Raw genomic sequence first — 18,341 nt, forward strand, 5'->3', positions numbered from 1 at the left:
CACCCCCCCCCCCGGCCCGGCGGCGCGCGGCCTCCAACGGCCCCCGCGGGCGCGCGCCCCATCCCCGCCCGCCTGTCACTTTCCCCCTCCCTGTCTCCTCCCCCCTCCGCCCGCCCCCTCGCCGAAAGCGCGCGCGCGCCCCCGCCCACTCACCCCCCCCCCCCCCCCCGTGCCCCTCCCTCGGAGGACCAGCGAGCGCCCGGGCTAATTGGCTGGCGGCGGGGACGCGCGCGCGCGCGGCGCTGGCCGGGCGGGCGGGGGCGCGCGCGCGGCGGAGGCGGGGGCGCGCGTGCGCGCGCGTCGGCGGCGGCTTCACTTCTCTTCGGGCAGTGGGGGCAGCGAGTGGCGGCGGCGGGAGGAGCAGCGGCCGCCGCTGCTGCTGAGCCGGGAGGGGAAGGAAGGAGCGGGCGAGGAGCGGAGCGGGCTGATGACTCAGTGAGCGGCTGCAGCTCCTTCTCAGCCCCGCGCCTGGCCAGAGTCGGGGCGACCCGCGGCGGATCGTCCCGCAGCCTGTGCCCGGCACCAGCGAGAGAGAGAGAGACAGACCGACCTGCGCTCGCCTGCAGGTAGCAGCGGTGTCCCCGTGTCCCCCCCCTCCGCCCGCCCCGTCCCTCCCGAGGAGCACCTCTGCCCCCCCCTCCTGTCTGCCTCCCTTTTCCCCCGCCCCCCCCCGTCCCTCGCCATCCCTCCCTCACGGTAGCCACCCCCTGTCGTCCCTCCGCTCCCCCTCCCCCCCCCGTTTAACCCTCGCTCTCTATCTTTATCCTTCATCTCCCTTCCACCCCCCGCACCCCCCCGGCGCTGCCTGGTACCCCCTCCCCCTTCCCGCCCCCCTACCTTGTCATCCCCGGCCGTGCCCTTTCTTAACAACAGTCCCGGCCGCCCCCCGCCACCTCGGCATCTCTGCCGCCGATTCATCACCCCCCTCCCACCCCCCCCCCACCCCCCCCGGCTCCATCCATCCATCCGCTCATCGCTCCAGCCTCCATTGCTCCTCAGCACCCCCACACCCCTTCGACAACTCTTCCGTGTCCATTTGTCCTGCTTGCCCCGCTGCGGGCGGCAGCAGCGGCCACCCCCGCTTCTCCCCGCCTCTACCCCTCCCCGGACGATCGCCCGGTCCCCGCGGCACTCACTGCGCCCTTAGGTCGCCCCCTCGCTGGGGTACCCCCTGTCGGCCCCCCCGGGGTGCACCATCCCCATACCCCCCACCCGCCGGAGCGGTGGGCGTCCCGTCCCGGAGCCCCTCGGGGGGTTTTCCCCCTTCCCCCCCGCCACCTCCCCGAGCGCCCCGGGGAGCCCCGCAGCCCAGCCCCCTCCCTTCCCTCATGTGCCCCCGACGTCTTCCTCTCGCAGTCTCCTCTTCCTCCTCCTCCTCCCCCCGGCTGGCTCCTACTTCTCACCCCGGCCCGGTTAGGGGGGTGCGTGTAGTGTTTGTGGGTGCCCATGTGTCCCCCCCGGTACGGCCCGATGCCGCACGCCGGGTCTTCACGACAGGCGGGTCGCCTGTGTGCCCACCCGCGGCGGCAGGGCCGTGGGAGCCCGGGGGTGCCCTCCCCTCCCTCCGGGTGCCCCTCGCAGAGGCGGACCCTTCCCGGCTCCTCCTGCATCTCCTCCGGTGATGTTTTGGTCCTTTTGCCCTTTACGGTTTCTAATGAAGATGAAGTAAGGCGGCTGCTGCTGTTGCTGCTCTTCGTGGACCCTGCAGAAATATTCAATTTATCTTGGCTTATAGGAAATTAAGACCGCTTTAGAAAGACATCATCGCTAGCTCTGCCGCCCTTGGGACCCGTCTGCACGTTGCCAGGATCTCTCTGTCCCTGACTGCTGGATTTTTTTATTTTTTTGGGGGTAGTGGTGTTTGGTTTTTTTTGTCGTGGTTTGGGTTTTTTTCCTTTTGAGGAGGGAGGGGAAGGTGCCAGTGGATATATACGACAGAAGCAAGATCTTTTGAACACTCTTCACTTAGAATTGATAGTTGTAGTTACACTTGTAATCTGTGTCTCTGCTGAATCATCTCACGTTAAGGGAGAGACTTTTAAGTCTCCTTTTGCTCCCTCCCTTGTCCCCTCTGCTCATTTTTCTCAGCAGAACGGCAGGGAGGTTAGCAGCCCTCGTCTGAATGTAGAATAGCCTGGCAGCCAGGGACCTGGACATCGTGTGTCTTTCCTCTCACTCCGTGTGACAGTTGCAAACACACTCATGGCTGTCCAGTTTCAAGGAGTATCTTGTATTTCTTTCTCTGTGTTTGTGGCAGTGAAATGTTTTCCTGACAGTGTCATCTCCTCAATTCATTATTTTTTTTTCTTCCATTCTCTTATTTGTTCGTGTGTTTGTTTGTCTTTTAAGTTTGGCCACGTTTGAAGTGTCTGACTTCAGGCCCTTTAAAACACACTTTTACTGCAATATTGAGCACCCCTTGAACTATGCAAAATTCCTAAAATTGCAGGTATCTTGAGGAGAGGGCAGGGAAAAAAACTGCCTGCATGTCAGAAAGGGGAGCAGAGAAAGAATCGGAGAGGAAAAAAACCCAAGAAACTAGCCAGACATCAAATGACAGATTTAAGCATTTTCCTGTTGTAAATGCTGGCGTTACATGTTACAGTAATTATATGCTCTGGGCTACTGTTACAGTGTTTGTCTGCTGGATAGTAACCTGAACTTATGAAGTGAATACTGTTGTTTTTGGATAATAGTAATATTTATAGCCAAGATTATTCACAGCAGATGTCCTATGCGCATAGCTTTATTAAATATGCTTTTAACTTTCTGGCTTGCAGTATTAAAGCCTATGGTCATTGTGAAAAGAATTTTTCTCTTTAAAATTAGATGTATTAAGCAAAGATCAGAACTAAAATCTAAATAAAGGCCATCAAAAGTGTTATAAAAAAAGATTAGATTGTATTCTAGCTATATGTAGAAGCAAAGAAAATGTCTTTTATAAAAGACTTATAAAATAGTCAAAAAATTATCAAAATAGCATTATAGTTATTAAATACATATTTTGACTTGTCAGAATACAATACTTCCGTGTTTCAATACCTCTAAATCTTCTGTTGCTTTTATCTTAACATCTGACAACCAGATGTAAACATCTAAACATTAACCTGTGTAAATATATGGATTATGTTAAATATAATGTTGCAGCTGTTCCGTAGGAAAAATTGTTCTCTAAGAATGAACAATTTTTGTACTTTAATTTTGGGATGCAAACTACACGTTATTTCAATTACTTCAATGAGCAGGCTAGGTGTTGTGTTTTTATATAAATTTATATATTCTTTTCCATAATAAAATCCGAAATGTAGCTTAAGCCGATTAAGGTAAACCTAGTCACATATCCATCACCTGCTATTACTTGCTATTTCTTTATTTCTTTTGGCATTTAAACATTTTGAAGCGATGCCATACTTCCGGATTTCTCTTTCAGTGTAGCTTCACAAATTAGACAGAAAAGATCTAATTCCTCCTGAAGTTAGCTGCATTGTATCAATAATGCCTGAAAAGATTAGCTCTTCCATTCCACGGTATGTACTATTTGGTAGAATTAGATCTTGGTAAGGCTTTTGCAGAAGAGGACTAAATTTATTTTCTTACATGCAGCTGTAATTAAAACACAGCCTTTTTAAAAAGCATCCTTTTTGACATAACTGACATAACCCTGTTGGCATTGATGTTATTTTACTTTTCCTTTGCTGTCTCTTTCCATAAATACGTGCAGGGAGATGAACTTCGTTTAATCCACTGAATGAGCGTGGTTGAATCTGAGCCTGCAATCTCAGTATTCCCCCCTGTGAGAGTAATAAGACATATAATAGTCAAGGTGAATAGTTTTGTTCTTAATTGTGATGGTGTCTGTACGTAGGTAAGGGGAAAAGCAAGTCAAAGTTCAGAGCAATTTAAAACTCTTTGTGTATGAAAGAGAAATTCTTGATTCAGACAGATTCGATCAGAAAACCACCCAGATATATGGGGATTGCGTGGGTGTAAGCAAGTAACGTTTGGGCCTGTGTGCTTTGAAGGTCGTTCTTTTATTAAAATCTCTAGAGGAGGATATCTAAAATATGTATATAAACTACAGGTTTGGAGTTAAAGGAAAAAAACCTTCTGGGTTTTGTTGTTGTGGGTTTTTTTTGTAAAATTTTCTAACAGTCATTGCCACCACATATGCTAATTCAGTAAGAGTTTTTCATGGACATCTGCCCTTCATTAGAACAGTTTGAGAAGTCATGACAGCTGTAGCAGTGGGCTTGTAATTCCTCATCTGTCGGCATATTGTTATACTATTTAAAATGAAGGAAGAAATGAAAATAGCTAACTAGTATCAGAAGTGGGCAAATAAAGCATTAACTTGACTTCTGAAACATACTGAGATTTCTTGTGGCTTGTGTTCTCTGACAGCTTTGTTGCCTCATGTTGCCTGAAGAGAATTTGTTGGGGAAAAAACTTCCTTATATCCTCTTGGTAACTTACCGCTCAAGAATCGTACCGTTTTAGTAAATACAAACAGTCCTGTGTTTAGTGCCTTTTGGTCCTGTGAGTGTTTCCATCGAGCATGCCAAGATGTGGATTTTGTAATGTGGAAACCCACATTATAGACTTGGAATGAGCCCACAGATTTATTTCGTATGGGATAACAGTTTTTAACGAACTATGCTAGATTTGAACCAGTGGCATAGTGATGAGATAGCGAACTCATGATATTGCCAAGTGGTTAAAAAATACCATTCACAGGGAATGGTATTATACTTGCAGAATTACGTTTCCTGCTTAGCTACAATAACATGCTTTACATATATATAAGGGTTTATTATTTATTTGGTGTGGGGTTTAAAATGACCAACTCCTGTATTATTGTTAAGATGCTTATGGCAAAACTCCTCAGTACTAAGATTACTGAAGTACTGTAACACAGGCATTATGTGTTAAGATGAAGACGTGAATCTCGTGTGTTATTTCCTTAAGGCATGTAAGAAATACGATTGGACAGTTTCTTCCGAAAAAGCTAACTTTTGTTGTTTTGTTTTTTATTCAGTGCATCATCTGCCATGTCTACAGAGGGGCAGAGAGTTGATGATAGTCCGAGCACTAGCGGAGGCAGCTCTGATGGAGATCAGCGTGAAGGTGTTCAGCAGGAACAAGAAAGGGAGCAAGTTCAACCCAAGAAAAAAGAGGGCAAAATATCAAGCAAAACGGCTGCTAAGCTGTCAACTAGTGCTAAAAGGTACGGTGTTCTTTCTGGCTGTTTATTTTCCTTTCTCTTTTTTTCAGCTGGCCATCAGATGTATGTATTGACTGAGTGTATTAATTTTCTTATTGTTTTATTATAACACTACTATGTCAGTGTAATAGCCTTTTGAGACTGGTCACAATAATGAGACCTGTATACTTTTTTCCTTTCTTTGACAGATTGGTTCTTTCACATGGTTTTAATAGTAGCTTGCATGATAAAAGCTGACATTTTTTTATTGCTAGTAAAACTCAGACAGTTTTGTAGCCTTATAAAATATATCTCTGTATGTGTATATATGACTGATGTTGAAACTTGTCAGTGTAACTTACAGTTAATTAACCATAAACATTTCAGACAGTTCAGTAACTCAGCATGTTAGGACTACCGTAATACCTATTGCTGTAAAGTACTGCGTTTCCTTTTCCCAGATGGTCAGGTCAGAAATATTTGAGTGAACAACAAATACATGCTGGTTTCATTACTTTAAACGGTGGTCTGGTTTAATACCCATTTCTTTTCCTTCTCTTTTTGTGCTTGAGAGGAAAGGTGGGTTTGTAGAATAGCTATTTAAATTATTCTATGCTATCATGTCAATCTCCACATAACGATTGTCTTGCTTGGACCTGACAACAGGAATTTACAGCTTAGTGTTGCTCCATTAGTACACGTAGGGGTGTTAGTCTAGGCAACAGAATTCAAATAGGATTATAGTGATTGAAGTTAAAAAACACTTCTAAAATAATCTGACAAGAGACCAATTCTGCAGGCTGTCTTGATGCAGAATTACCAAATCCTGTTTCTTTGCTAATTCAAGGCCATGCAAAGTACAAGAAAAAACATTAGAGTTGTGCCACTATGGTGCGGTGGTAAAGGAGAAGCATCAAGGCCCTATTGCCATAATTTATAACATATGCATGTAGTAGTAGTCCCTAGATACCAGTATATAAACCTGTGTGTACATCTCTTCAGGATCCAAGTCTTTTTCTTGGCTTAATCTGTCCCTTACCATTTACATACTTTTCTGAACTGAAGTCTATTATGTCTTTCCAGTGAGGTATTGTCATGTTTTTCTTCTGCCATAGACACCTTCCTTACAGCTAGCCTGCCTTCCTTTTTGTTTCTTCCCCGGTGAAATGTTGTGAATTGTGAAGACCCATTCCTACTATGACGCTATTAGGAGATTACCGAGTCATATCATTTACAGGATGGTCAGCAAAGCCTGTCCATGTTTTCTTTTATGACTAAAAGGAAAAAAATAAATAGCTTTCATTTCAGACCATGATGTTATTCATGTAGTTAATCCTCACAGCCGTTATGGTTTCTGGCCTTCTTCTCTTTTGTCTCCTTCCTGCTATTGTTCTTTTTTAAATATTAGGAATATGGGACTAGCTGTGACTTCTAAGGTCATAAAAACCTAGTTTTTAACATCTTTAGAAAAGAGTCTGTGTGTCCTGAACTTTGTACTATGCCTAATGTAATGATGCCACAATTCTGACAAGGGCCTGCGGACGCTATCCAATTAAAAAATTAATAACGATATGTCAGAAATTGGTCTATTAATCTTAGCTTTGTATCTTCAAAGCTTAGAGCTTTTATCAACATGCGTTTCACAGTGATAAAAATTACTTCAACCTTTTAAAGTTTAATCATGTCTGCTTATGGTTCTGCTGAAACTAATTATGCCAGTTGCTGACATCAGTACGTTTGCCAGTTAGACTCTAAAGCCAGTTTCACATGTGTACTAATATTGAAGGAAAGCCTTTGATTATGCATTTTAAAAGCTGAGATGATTTATAAGAGTTCTGTAGATATGTGCACAATAAGTAATTTTTTTGGAAAAAAGATGTATTTTAGGAGTGCTGATTGTCATAGCACTTTGTGGAAGGATCACAACAACAGTTTTTATAGTAAGAGTATTTTAATAGTATCATGTTTTTTTTAATTCTTTTTTTTTTTTGTATTCAGTATTTTGTCACTGGGATTACATTTCTACAAACATTCTTAATCTGGCCAGGTTTTCATATTACAGGTTTTGTTTCTTTGCTTTTTAATTAAAATTAAGAAATTTTAAAAATTTAATCAAAATCAGCAATGCCTCAAGAAAGGAAAATCAGAAATTAAAGTAGAGGGGGGAAAAAAAGGAAAGCAGTAACATGAAGGCAGGAAAATGGCAGAGTCCTCAATACGTGATAAGTATTACAGAAACTGTCTGCATAAAGTATCGTCATAGTAATATTATTATTTTTGTTCTTTACAAGTGAAAAATAGTGCAGGAATAAGGCTATACTCCTTCAGGGGTAAATTTATTCTTGACCATGTTAAAAAAATGATCTTTTAAAAATTGAAATAAATTGAAGTAATTTAGCTGTCCTGGCGAAAAAAGACTGAATATATGCTTAGCAACTCTTTCATTTTCTAGCTTTTGAATTCTGTGGGTTTGTGTGGCATTACTCTAAAGTCACAATAATCTTCACTTAAGTGTTTCACTATGCGATTCCCTCTAACAACTCCATTATAGTTAAAGGATTTAACTCTGCTAAAATCAGTAAAAACCCCAAACAACGGAGTGCACCATAGTTGCGGCTTTGGTCACGATTCCTTAATTCCTGTTTAAAGCCGAGAACACCAGCAAGTTAACGTAGCACTGAAGCTGAAGCCGCAGACTGCAGACTTGATTCTAACCTGAGTTTGGAAGTCATGTTTTCTCACTTGGAAAGCTTTTTCATGCATATGGAATTGTAGTCACAGTACTTTTGGATTACATTATGATACCTATGGTATATCTTGGATTAGAATGAAGATTTGTGTATCTGTATTTGGAATACTTCTGGTTTTTATTTGTATGTTTATGTAGTCAATTAGATTTAAAGAATTTTCAGTAGCATTAGGTTTTATATAAAACAAGATTTAGCAGTATGCTGACTTCTGCTTGTGTAAAAGTAAACTGCTACCATGTCTTATGTATGCATATATTACTACTGCTTTCTGAAACGATCTGATTATGGAGGCTATATGAAACCGCTTGAATTCATATTTGAGTAAGATTTTTAAGATAGGGAGTTTCTTCTGTTAGCATTGCATGAAGAAGGCAGAATGCCATCACACGCTGTCCTTCTCTGTTAATACTTTTAGGACTAGCTGCTATACAGGGGTAATAGCTTACAGCATATGTCATACAGTGCACTGGTCCTTCAGTTTTTTTTCACCCGGAGGGCATCACCTTAAATAGCAACCTTTCTTACCTAACATGTCAAGATTGAGAAACTCACTGCATATCACAATTACAGTTCAGACACGGAATTGAATTGCTGTCCTTGAAAACAGCAGGCATCTTGTTACCTCTTAAGTAGCAAATCTTAGCATGACCTTTGAATTGAGAGAAGTGTAACCATTCTTGGCTGACAGTAGCTCAACAAATAAATGTATTGTTTTGCTTGGCTCCTGAAGTTGATAGTTGAAAATCTGTCAACGTCTGTGTCCAGTCTTGGATTTTTTTTTTATAACTATCTGTGCCTACAATGAATTGTGAACTTTAAAACTTTAGTTGTAACCTTTGCCTTTCTTTATTGAAAGAAGTTACAACCTTAAGGAGTAGCAAATAGGTAATGGATTAAATTTATTGTAAATTCAACAAAATAAAAATTAGCTTTTTTCCCCCCTTCTCTTTTTCTCAGAGAAGTTTATCACAGCACTATTTTCAAGGAATCTGGGAATTATATTCAGCATGTTGAATATGACGGCAAAATATGGAGTGCTGCTTCTTATAAGAAATATCCTTGTCATTTATTGTGCATCTAGCATGGAGGCGAGAATATTTCTTTTCCTCCAACATGAATCTAAACATCTTTAGATCAGTTTCCTGCTCAGTCACAGTTTATATAAGATTGAAATACATAACAGTGGTTGCATTTCTTAGTATTTTCTAAATAGCATATTCTTCAGAATGGTCTATTTGTTCACCAGGCTTTTATGGGTAAAGAGGCATGTATTTTAGAAAAGTAGACATGATAAAAATACCTCATTGTCATATAGTCCTTTATTTTGCCTCTTTTCCTATTAATCATATTGGGAAATTCTCTGACATGTTCAGTTCTCTCTTAGCTTTAGAGAACTTTTAACTGTTTCATGAAGGAAACAACACTCAGTCCCCCTAGGCTTGGAACAGTAGTAAATATGTGTCTGTGAGAATTAATAATATTTGAAATCCACAATGTACTTTCATGCTTCTGAATTTATGGGTAGATTAACCTTTGCACTATAACTGGAAGGCAGCTATGTTTGTTCTTTTCTGTTAGTAAAATGGAGGGGTAAAATATTTTTATGTGTTTGTGTATATATATATATGAGAGACAGAGAGGTCAAATGACTTCTCTGAGACCAAACAAAGATTATCAGATCTGACATTGCAAATTAAACGTCCTATGTGTACAGCCCAGGGCTTTGATTACTAGCAAGGGCTTTTCCCCCTGCCATCACCCCACTCCCCACTATATAGTAAACCGGTATGTCATTAGTTTAAATATAAACCAGATATATATAATGATTTTAATTTGGCCTCTCTGACATAGCTAAACATAACTAGTGGGGCAGAAGATCCAAAGAAAGAGATGCCAGAAAGGACCCTGCAAAAAATGTTTTGTTGCCAGAGGCCACATGTTCTTGCGGTGAACCCTCTGTGGTCAGTGAAGGAAATGAGGCACATCCTCTCCTATGCCAGATTCTGAGGGCAACTCAATGGAGATATGAAACAAGTGCCAGGGCAGTGGAATAACTCGTGCAGACAAAGGCCAGCTTGCACATTGGAGGTCTCTATCAGTGCAAGGCGCTCTGGGACGTTGTCTGACGATTTAATTGTAACTTTGAATGCTGTGCCATGTGAACAAGCTATGGCGTCTCAGCTGCTCTACAGAAGCTGGTTATGAACGTGCTCTCAGCATGAATGCAAGGTAAATTAAGGTTGCAACAAAAGGGGTGTAAGGTATACATTAATTTTAGTTTGGGATGCCACAGAGCAGGAGGATAAACACAGACAACTTGCTGCAGAACAACTGATGGACAGTATCGTATTGGTATGTTGTATCTTGTATGTATAAAAATAATCATGAATGAAACATCTCTTTATCTTAGATGCTTGCAAAAGCAATTAGGACTTTTGAACATAAATAGAAAGTACCATCTGATCAATTTTTATCGCTCAAAGTTGAAAGGTATTTTGTTCTTCTTTGCTCAATCACAGAAAAGCTTGAAAAAGGACCATTTTAGTGCTCTCGGCATTGGAAGGTAGAAATTTTGGGTTGAACTAGAATAGAAGGGGAGAAGGAGAGAGCTCTGTACACCCTTTTGTTTTCAGAATGGAAGGGACATGGGCTAGGATTTAGGAGGAAGAATATAAGGTTTTTGATCTAGGACTTAAGCTGCACTTGTCAATCCATTCTTGATGCGTCTCGGACTCATCGTAGTGCAGTGAAATATTAGCTGCTCTTACTGATATTTGTAAAGCAAAGGAGTAATCTCTGTCTCTATAGAAGTTCAATGCCATCATTCTGTAACTTCCCAAAAGGCAGAAAAAGCAAAACAACACATTAAACATGAAATTGAAGATTCCATGCTATGTAGGTTTTCTATTATTCGAATTTGTGATAGAATACTTTTCAAAAACACAGTAGAAATTTGTCATATACAGAAGAAATATTTTAAGCAGCTCCCACACTTGCAAGATCTCCCTTCTAAAAGGTGTGAACTGTTAGGCTTTTTTAAATGGAGTAACTTTTTAAAAGCAACATGTTCATTGTGTTTAGGCTTCACCGATTGGATTTTCCCTTTTAAAAAATGTGGTGGATTTTCAGCGTTACTACAATGACTTGCTGCAAATATTGATTAAGCAGCCCGTGCCTGTATTTTTAAAAGAAAGGAATGATATTTATTGGGGAAATTGGATGTACTGGAGATGCAAATATTTCAATGAGTAGAAAAAGCAAATAAACATTGAATTTCTCCCCCTCTACAGAAGTAACTAGTGTGTGTGTGTATGTATGGAGTGCATAGAGGTTAAAAGAAAAGCTAAGCATCTGAAAGAGTGTTTTTATCTTTTCAGTGATGTCGGTGGTCTAATAAATGATTATTACCTCTACCTATAAATCTTGCCCACGTGTGTCCTAATTATTTCAGACTGTGAATGATAAAGGATTAGGGTTTCTCTACTTCCTTTGGTTCATTTATTCATTATAGCCATAAAATCAACTCATAGTGGCATAAGGGGAATTTTGATAGTGGCTGTGAGACTCCTTAGCATTTAAGATTGTGTTTGGATCTTAACATATAGAGAATCAGACTGCTCATTTTTATGTTATATATGCCAATGTAACTGAATGTTTATTTTGATAAACCATTTTCTTTGCTTGTGTGCAAAATGGGTGGCAGTCATTTTTAACAAGATATGTGTGTACTTCAGGTCAGGCCTGAAATTTTGGGTTGTGGCTTTAGCATGCATCTCAGGAATTTCAGTGGTATTATTGTGCAGGTTTTCTTTCTTAGTGTACGGAATAACAGGAATAGCAGTTTGCTCCTGTACGTGAAATCCCATGAAGGAGATGGGAAGAAGAAAATACTGAGGGTACATTTAACTGTTTTTCTTTTCCTTCCTCCTTCTAAATGTTAATGTTTTTGCACTGAAGTAGACTTTGGAAAAGCCCTGGGTATAGTTCATAGGTAAGGTGGCCATTGCAGTCCTGCTTATGGCATCATACTCTGGCAAGTCTTTGGGAACTGTAACCTCCTACAAGTTCCTTTGGGAACTCTGTAAACTCCTACTCTGCATGTTTAAATTTCTTCAGAGGCAGATATACTGGTTCTCATGTAGACACTGGTATAACGGAAAAGAGCCTGTATTGCCAGATGTGGCATAGATCAGGAAATCAAGTACTTGGCATGGGATCATCAGCCTGGGAATACCCAGAAATCCTTAACAACAAAATTGCTCTGCCTGGAAGAAGACCTCCAGCAGGATGCCTGTAACGAGTTCAGTACTGCTGGGATCTGTGCTGGAGACCTGCCCAGCTTCACGTCTTCATCGGTGACCTGGAGGATATGGCAGAGCGCGCTCTCAAGTTTGCAGATGACAGCAAGTTGGGGGGGAGCAGTTGGTACACACAGGGGCAGGGCCACTGCTTGGAGAGACCTCCAAGCAAGAGTTGAAAGGGAACTTGTGAAATTCAACAAGGAGAAACGTAACATCATGCATGTGGGAAGGACTAATCCCACATAATGATGCAGGCTGGGGGGCAGCTCTGCCGAGAAGGACGTGGGGGCCCTGGCAGATAGCAACCTCGAGGTGAGGCAGCGACGAAGACTGACTGCCTTCTGGGCTGTATTAACAGGAGCATAGTCAGTAGGTAACGTGATTTATCTCCCTTTGCTCAGCCCTCATTAGATTGCATCTGGAATAATGTGTACCCGATTTTGGGCCCCCCAGTGCAAAGATGACACATGTTGGAGCAGGTCCAGCGGCAGGTCCCCAGCCTGACCAGGGAGCTGGAACAATTCCCTTTGAGGACAGGCTTTGGAGGGACGTGTTAGCAGCCCCTCGATACTCAGGAGGAGGTTATGGAGAAGACTGGGATGGGCTATTTCCAGGAAGCTGAGACAACTATTCTCTGAAGCTGGCTTTTTTGCCCTGCCAGTACAGAATACCTTAAGAAGTTAAGTATTCTGGTGAGCAAGAGCTATGAGGATGTCGTATTTAACCTTAGCTGGCAACTAAACACCACGCAGCCGCTCGCTCACTCCCCCCAGTTGCAATGGGGGAGAGAATCAGAACAGTAAAAGTGAGGAAAAACTTGTGGGTTGAGTTAAAGACAGTTTAATAGGTAAAGCAAAAGCTGTGCATGCAAGCAAAGCAAAACAAGGCATGCATTCACTACTGCCCGCTGGCAGGCAGGTGTTCAGCCATCTCCAGGATATCAGGGCTGCATCACATGTAATGGTTACTTGGGAAGAGGAACACCATAACTCTGAACGTTCCCCCTTCCTTCTTCCCCCAGCTTTCTATACTAAGCATGACATCATATGGTATGGAATAGCCCTTTGGTCAGTTGGGGTCAGCTGTCCCAGCTGTGTCTCCTCCCAACTTCTTGTGCATCCCCAGCCTACTCGCGGGTGGGGCGGTGAGAGGAGCAGAAAAGGCCTTGATTTTGTGTAAGCACAACACAAATACCTCTGCATTATTAATACTGTTTCCAGCACAAATCCAAAACATAGCCCTATACTAGGTACTATGAAGAAAATTAACTCTCCTGCAGCCAAAACCAGCACAGAGGCGTGGAGGCAGAGGGGAAATAGAGAAGGAGGGTATATGAGACATTTAATTGTTGTGTGAGCAAAGGCACTGAGAGCCCCGACTTACAGAAAAGTGGGATTTTTGATTTGCCTGCTCATGGTGTAATTTGTCCCAAATTGGAGGCTTGTTTTTCAGAAGAGATTTGATTTTTAGTTCAATGTTTTCTTGAGCAGTTTCATGAAACCTTATAGCATCAGCTTTCCATCATAAATGGTAAGAATTATATTTTATTATTATTGATTGCTATAGAAATGTTCATAAAGTTGAAAGAAATATATTGCAAAAAAGTTCTGATAATATTTTTTTTTCTCTTAAGAATTCAGAAAGAACTTGCAGAAATTACATTAGACCCTCCTCCAAACTGTAGGTAAGTTCACCTGGATTTTATTAATTTGGAATATGGAAATGGAATATATAGAATTATGGAAATTGCATAGGGGACTGGAGTAAATTTTATCTATTCCTTTGTGCTGATTACTTAGTAATTTTGGAATAAAAGCTGATAGAGTTTGCTTACATACAAGGAATTGATATGACATTCTTCCTGGTAACAAAAATAATGGTAAAAACTGATGAACTCTATGATGTGTTAATAGATACAGGGTAAAAATCAAATCACCCTTCATTTGAGGTATTAAATCAATAGCATTTTGTTTGATTCTGTAAAATGTAATCTTGGTGGCAGTTGCTGGTATGTTTGATTCCTTTTTCTTGCAAATTGTTAACAGACTGTGAATATAATGGAGAAGGAAAAATGTTATAGGCATGAACTATTGTTAATCTTCCGACTGTGTTTCTGGTGATCGATTACGATATTCAGTGGAAACTTCCTGAAATAGAGTATATTGTCGCATAGCCTTTCTAACAATGACTTTGTGCTTGTGTTTTGGTGCTTTTTTTTTTTTTTTGGTCAGGTATGGTTTACTTTCGGTGTGTTTAAAATTGGCTTTGAAATGAGTAATGAGGTAGGCCTAGAAACCCTGGCTCTGCCTGGTGGCCGGGGCCGGTATATAGTTGTTTTCAGATGGCTGTCTCCGGCTTCTTATCTGTCAGCTTGACATATGGGCAGTGCTGGAGCTGGGCCAGGGCTGCACAGCGCTGCTTAAAGGAGCCCCTGCCACCCCATCTCTCGCGCCGAGAGGTCGGGCTCGGTGCAGAGGAATCGCTTCCATCCAGTCCTGCCAACCCCTTTCAACTGATGTGGTTAGTAGGATTCATTCTATTAGTGCAGTAAAAAAGAAAGATTGATAGAAATGGCTGATTGCATGCAGCTTTTATAATGAATCCCAGTACGTTTCAGTATCGAATTAACTAAGCAACTGGTAGTAAAAATGACAGTCAGCTTTATTGTTTTGGTCTCTTGACAAAAGTATGTGTGAGAAAATATTCTAACAAGATTTGATGTGGTTGCGCAGGATCTCAAGATATAAGTCAAGTGGCTATGTACTAAAGCGCTGCGTGGTGAAGTAGCCTTGCAATAATAGCGTTCAAAGAGTATTTCAGTCAATTAGGATGAACAGTTCTTTGCTAGATAAAACATTTTAATAGCTAAGCTGTTCTGTCATACTTACGACTGTGTGCGAGTGTTCCATCACATCAAAGCTGTTTCAAATGGCAGATCTTTACTTAGGTGTTGATGACTGATGCCTATTAGTGGATTGATTTGCTGGGATGAATATAAAACTTCAGTCTGTTGTAGAAGAATGCATAAGTCTTTGAACTGAGTCTAAAAGGCTTATAGTTTTTACAGCAGTGTCATTTGTTCTAGTTTTCTGAATCCTTCCCTTTGTAACAAAGCAGTTGTTTCAGTATACAAGATAGTGTTATTTGATTTTCTTTTGCTAGCAAGTGTAAAGTGAGCATTGGCTGTCTTAGTGGAAAGCCCATTGGTGACTTGCAATTTTGAAAAAAAACCAAAAACCAACCGAAAGTGTACTGGAGATTTCCTGTTTGTGTGTGTGTGTTTGTTTGTTTTTTTAATTATTTACACTAATGGTAAAATAGCAATAATGTGCACTGCATGATGATGTCTTGCAAAATCAAAAAATTACATCTAACTTGGTGTGTCTGCTGCTTTAACACAGTTCTTAAGATTCAGAATTATTTCATGTTGTGATCTTGATAGATAACCATTAGTAGCTTTACTATTAGCAAATATGTTTTTATAGTCAATACGGAATCACTTCATTTAGTTTTATGCTCTGTTGACATAGTCTAAACAGTGTTTTCATTTGAACTTCATCTATTTTCTATTATAGTTAAACATTACAAAATAAATACATCAGCCAGACATGACTCTTCAGCATAATGAGGAAAGACAAGCTATAGTACAGTATTTCTTACCCTAAAGTATTCATATGTCCTTTCTTGGTGTTAGTGAAATTTACATCATTGTTATAACGGGTGTTAGATTTTCTATTTAAAAAGCATATTTCATAAAGATAAGTTCCTTACAGACGTAGGCTACTTGAAATGGTTGTGATTCCAGATAATCTTCACTATGTGTCCTCTTTTATACATAAAATAAATCATGATCGGGCAATAGGAATGTGATAAATCTCAAAACTACATGTCACAGAAGACATGAAGGAAAGCTGTATTATTCGAGAATACTCTCTAAGTAGTTATTTAGGAAACTTCTGATAGGCAGGATATTGAGCTGAATTGGAACTTAGGTGGAATATTGCAAGGTATGTTGCAGGACTTTCCGTTAACTACAGCAGGCCAAAGCTTCAGGTTTGTCTCATTCAGGAAAAAACCCCAAATGGAACAGTATCTGTAGTACAGTAGCATCCCTTGATGGCATGCTAGGCTACACAGTCGGTACAAGCTCCGAGGGAGTTGCAGCCTCCACTTCTGCAGCAGCTGCAATCTTAACGCTTCCCCTGCCTCATCCCCATGAAGAGAATAGGCTGTATAATCTTCTTGTTTGTCTGGAAGACAAAAAAAGTCTTGCTCACACGTGTGCCTTGTAATTGGCAGATTATCGCTGCTGCGACTTGCAGCATCTTTCCAAAACTGTGGTAAGCTGTGGATTTCAGAGTTCCTATAAAATCTGTCACATTTGGTTTTAAAAGAAGTTTTAATGTTAAAAGAAATCTGAGTCGCCTCCCTCCAAATATTCTGTAGTTTGGGTTCTGGGCAATGGAAAGTCCTCTCGACTCCCCAAACTTTGGATCATTCCTTAGGACTGAGAATGTATAGTGTTCTAAGTGTCAAAAAGTTAAGCCGGGGGACGTGTGGGAGTTAAGCAGTGGAGTCATTGCTATTTTTGGAGGAAGGCATGTCATAAAAAAGCCTGTTATACTTCATATTTAACAGAAAGAACTGGATGTTTTTTGGTATGTGTTGTGTCCCATCCCTCCCCCTCCCCCTTTACTTTTGTAAAGAGCTGTATTTACTGTCAGAGTCCTGAATGCTAAGCAGGTACATTTGTGTTTTAAATCTGCAGCATTGTGAAATTTTAGTTTGTCAGGAGACAGTATACCTCAATTGTAGACGTTTGCCATGCTTCTCTTCTTTTTCCTCCTCATTGAAACACTGAATCTTGATTGCTAGAAATGTTGCATGTATTGTACCTCTCAGTAGTGCAGAATATACCTTTTCTCATGGGCGATAAAGCGCTCATCTTTAAGTATCATTTTCATACATTGCCTTACTGGAAGAGGAACATCGTGGGGAATTCTTTTAGCTAAAATACCGCCTTTTCAGACTTTCCCATATTTTGGACTGCATCTTGTCTAAGACAATAGATTTCATAGAATACAACTTCTATTGTCAGCATTGTATACTATTTCCCTTCTCACTGGCAAGAGAACAACATCTCTGTGGCAACTTATACCAATTGCTTACATGGGAAAATAATATTTGGAAAGTATTTAATGTATTTTTAGCTTCTTTCAATGTGAACTTAGCAGCTGGAAACAACGAGAGCCAGCACAAAGCGAATAGCAGCTCTCTGTGGACACCACTTGGAGCAATCAAAATTTTCCTATTAAGTCACTGTTGTTCCCCATCTTCCTTCTTCGTGTTTTCTTTTGATGTTCTCTAGCATATTTGTCACCATTCTTCTCTTTTTTGTGTATTTACTCAAAATTCCTTTTATGTGTATGCATTTTACTTCTTTTTCCCCTGTAGAAATGTGTGTGATGCTTGAGGCTCAGAAATATAAAGGACTGTGCAGCTTAGTGGGCAAATTGTCTGGTTCCCATTGCAAAACAATCAATTGAAAACCCTGCATGTAGTCTTATCTCTTCCATTAGTTTGGAATCATTGCATTAATTCCTGCTTTCCTTTCTGCAAAATCGAGAAACAACCAACATATCTGATCCTAGTATTTTGCGAGTGAAACTAATCACATTGAAAAGACTTAAAACACGTTTTTGCAGGGGCGGGGGGTGATGCAGAGAAGAGCCAAGTGTAATGGCAAATTACTCATCTTGGCTTGGGGAGAGAGGTCAGTGTGCCTCATGGATGTCTCTTGTGCTGTTAATGACTGTATGGAGTCCGACGTTCCTGTTCAATATTGCTCTGGCTCGGTTTTTGCTGAAATGGTGGGGTCGTGATCTTTACAGCTCTAAAGGATTATGTGAATTCCATCAATTTAAGTTATTGTTCTTGGGGCCATTTGTTTAAACTCTTGTCTAGTGCTGCTTTAAAGCTAAGGAGATGGCAAAAGCATCAGGAGCAGAAAAAAGATGTTAGCACAATTTCATGGGAAGACCGTGAGGGAGAAGATTGTCAGCCTTGCTCTAAGATGGAGAGAGATAGAGG

The 18,341-nt window shown here is 41.2% G+C and overlaps 1 protein-coding gene across 1 annotated transcript in view; it reads left to right on the forward strand.

Annotated features, from left to right (window-relative positions):
* Window positions 1-277: 277 nt before the first annotated feature.
* LOC134511359 (ubiquitin-conjugating enzyme E2 E2) overlaps window positions 278-18,341 on the forward strand; it is a 225,410-nt gene continuing 207,346 nt past the window's right edge. Inside the window, exons 1-3 of the mRNA XM_063325176.1 lie at window positions 278-566; window positions 5,036-5,224; window positions 13,885-13,935. Coding sequence (XP_063181246.1) covers window positions 5,049-5,224; window positions 13,885-13,935 — 227 coding nt within the window. The 5' untranslated portion in view covers window positions 278-566; window positions 5,036-5,048. The remainder of the gene's footprint in view (window positions 567-5,035; window positions 5,225-13,884; window positions 13,936-18,341) is intronic.

The sequence above is a fragment of the Chroicocephalus ridibundus genome, chromosome 2 (genome assembly GCF_963924245.1).
Source record: "Chroicocephalus ridibundus chromosome 2, bChrRid1.1, whole genome shotgun sequence".
In the NCBI taxonomy this organism is placed as follows: domain Eukaryota; kingdom Metazoa; phylum Chordata; class Aves; order Charadriiformes; family Laridae; genus Chroicocephalus; species Chroicocephalus ridibundus.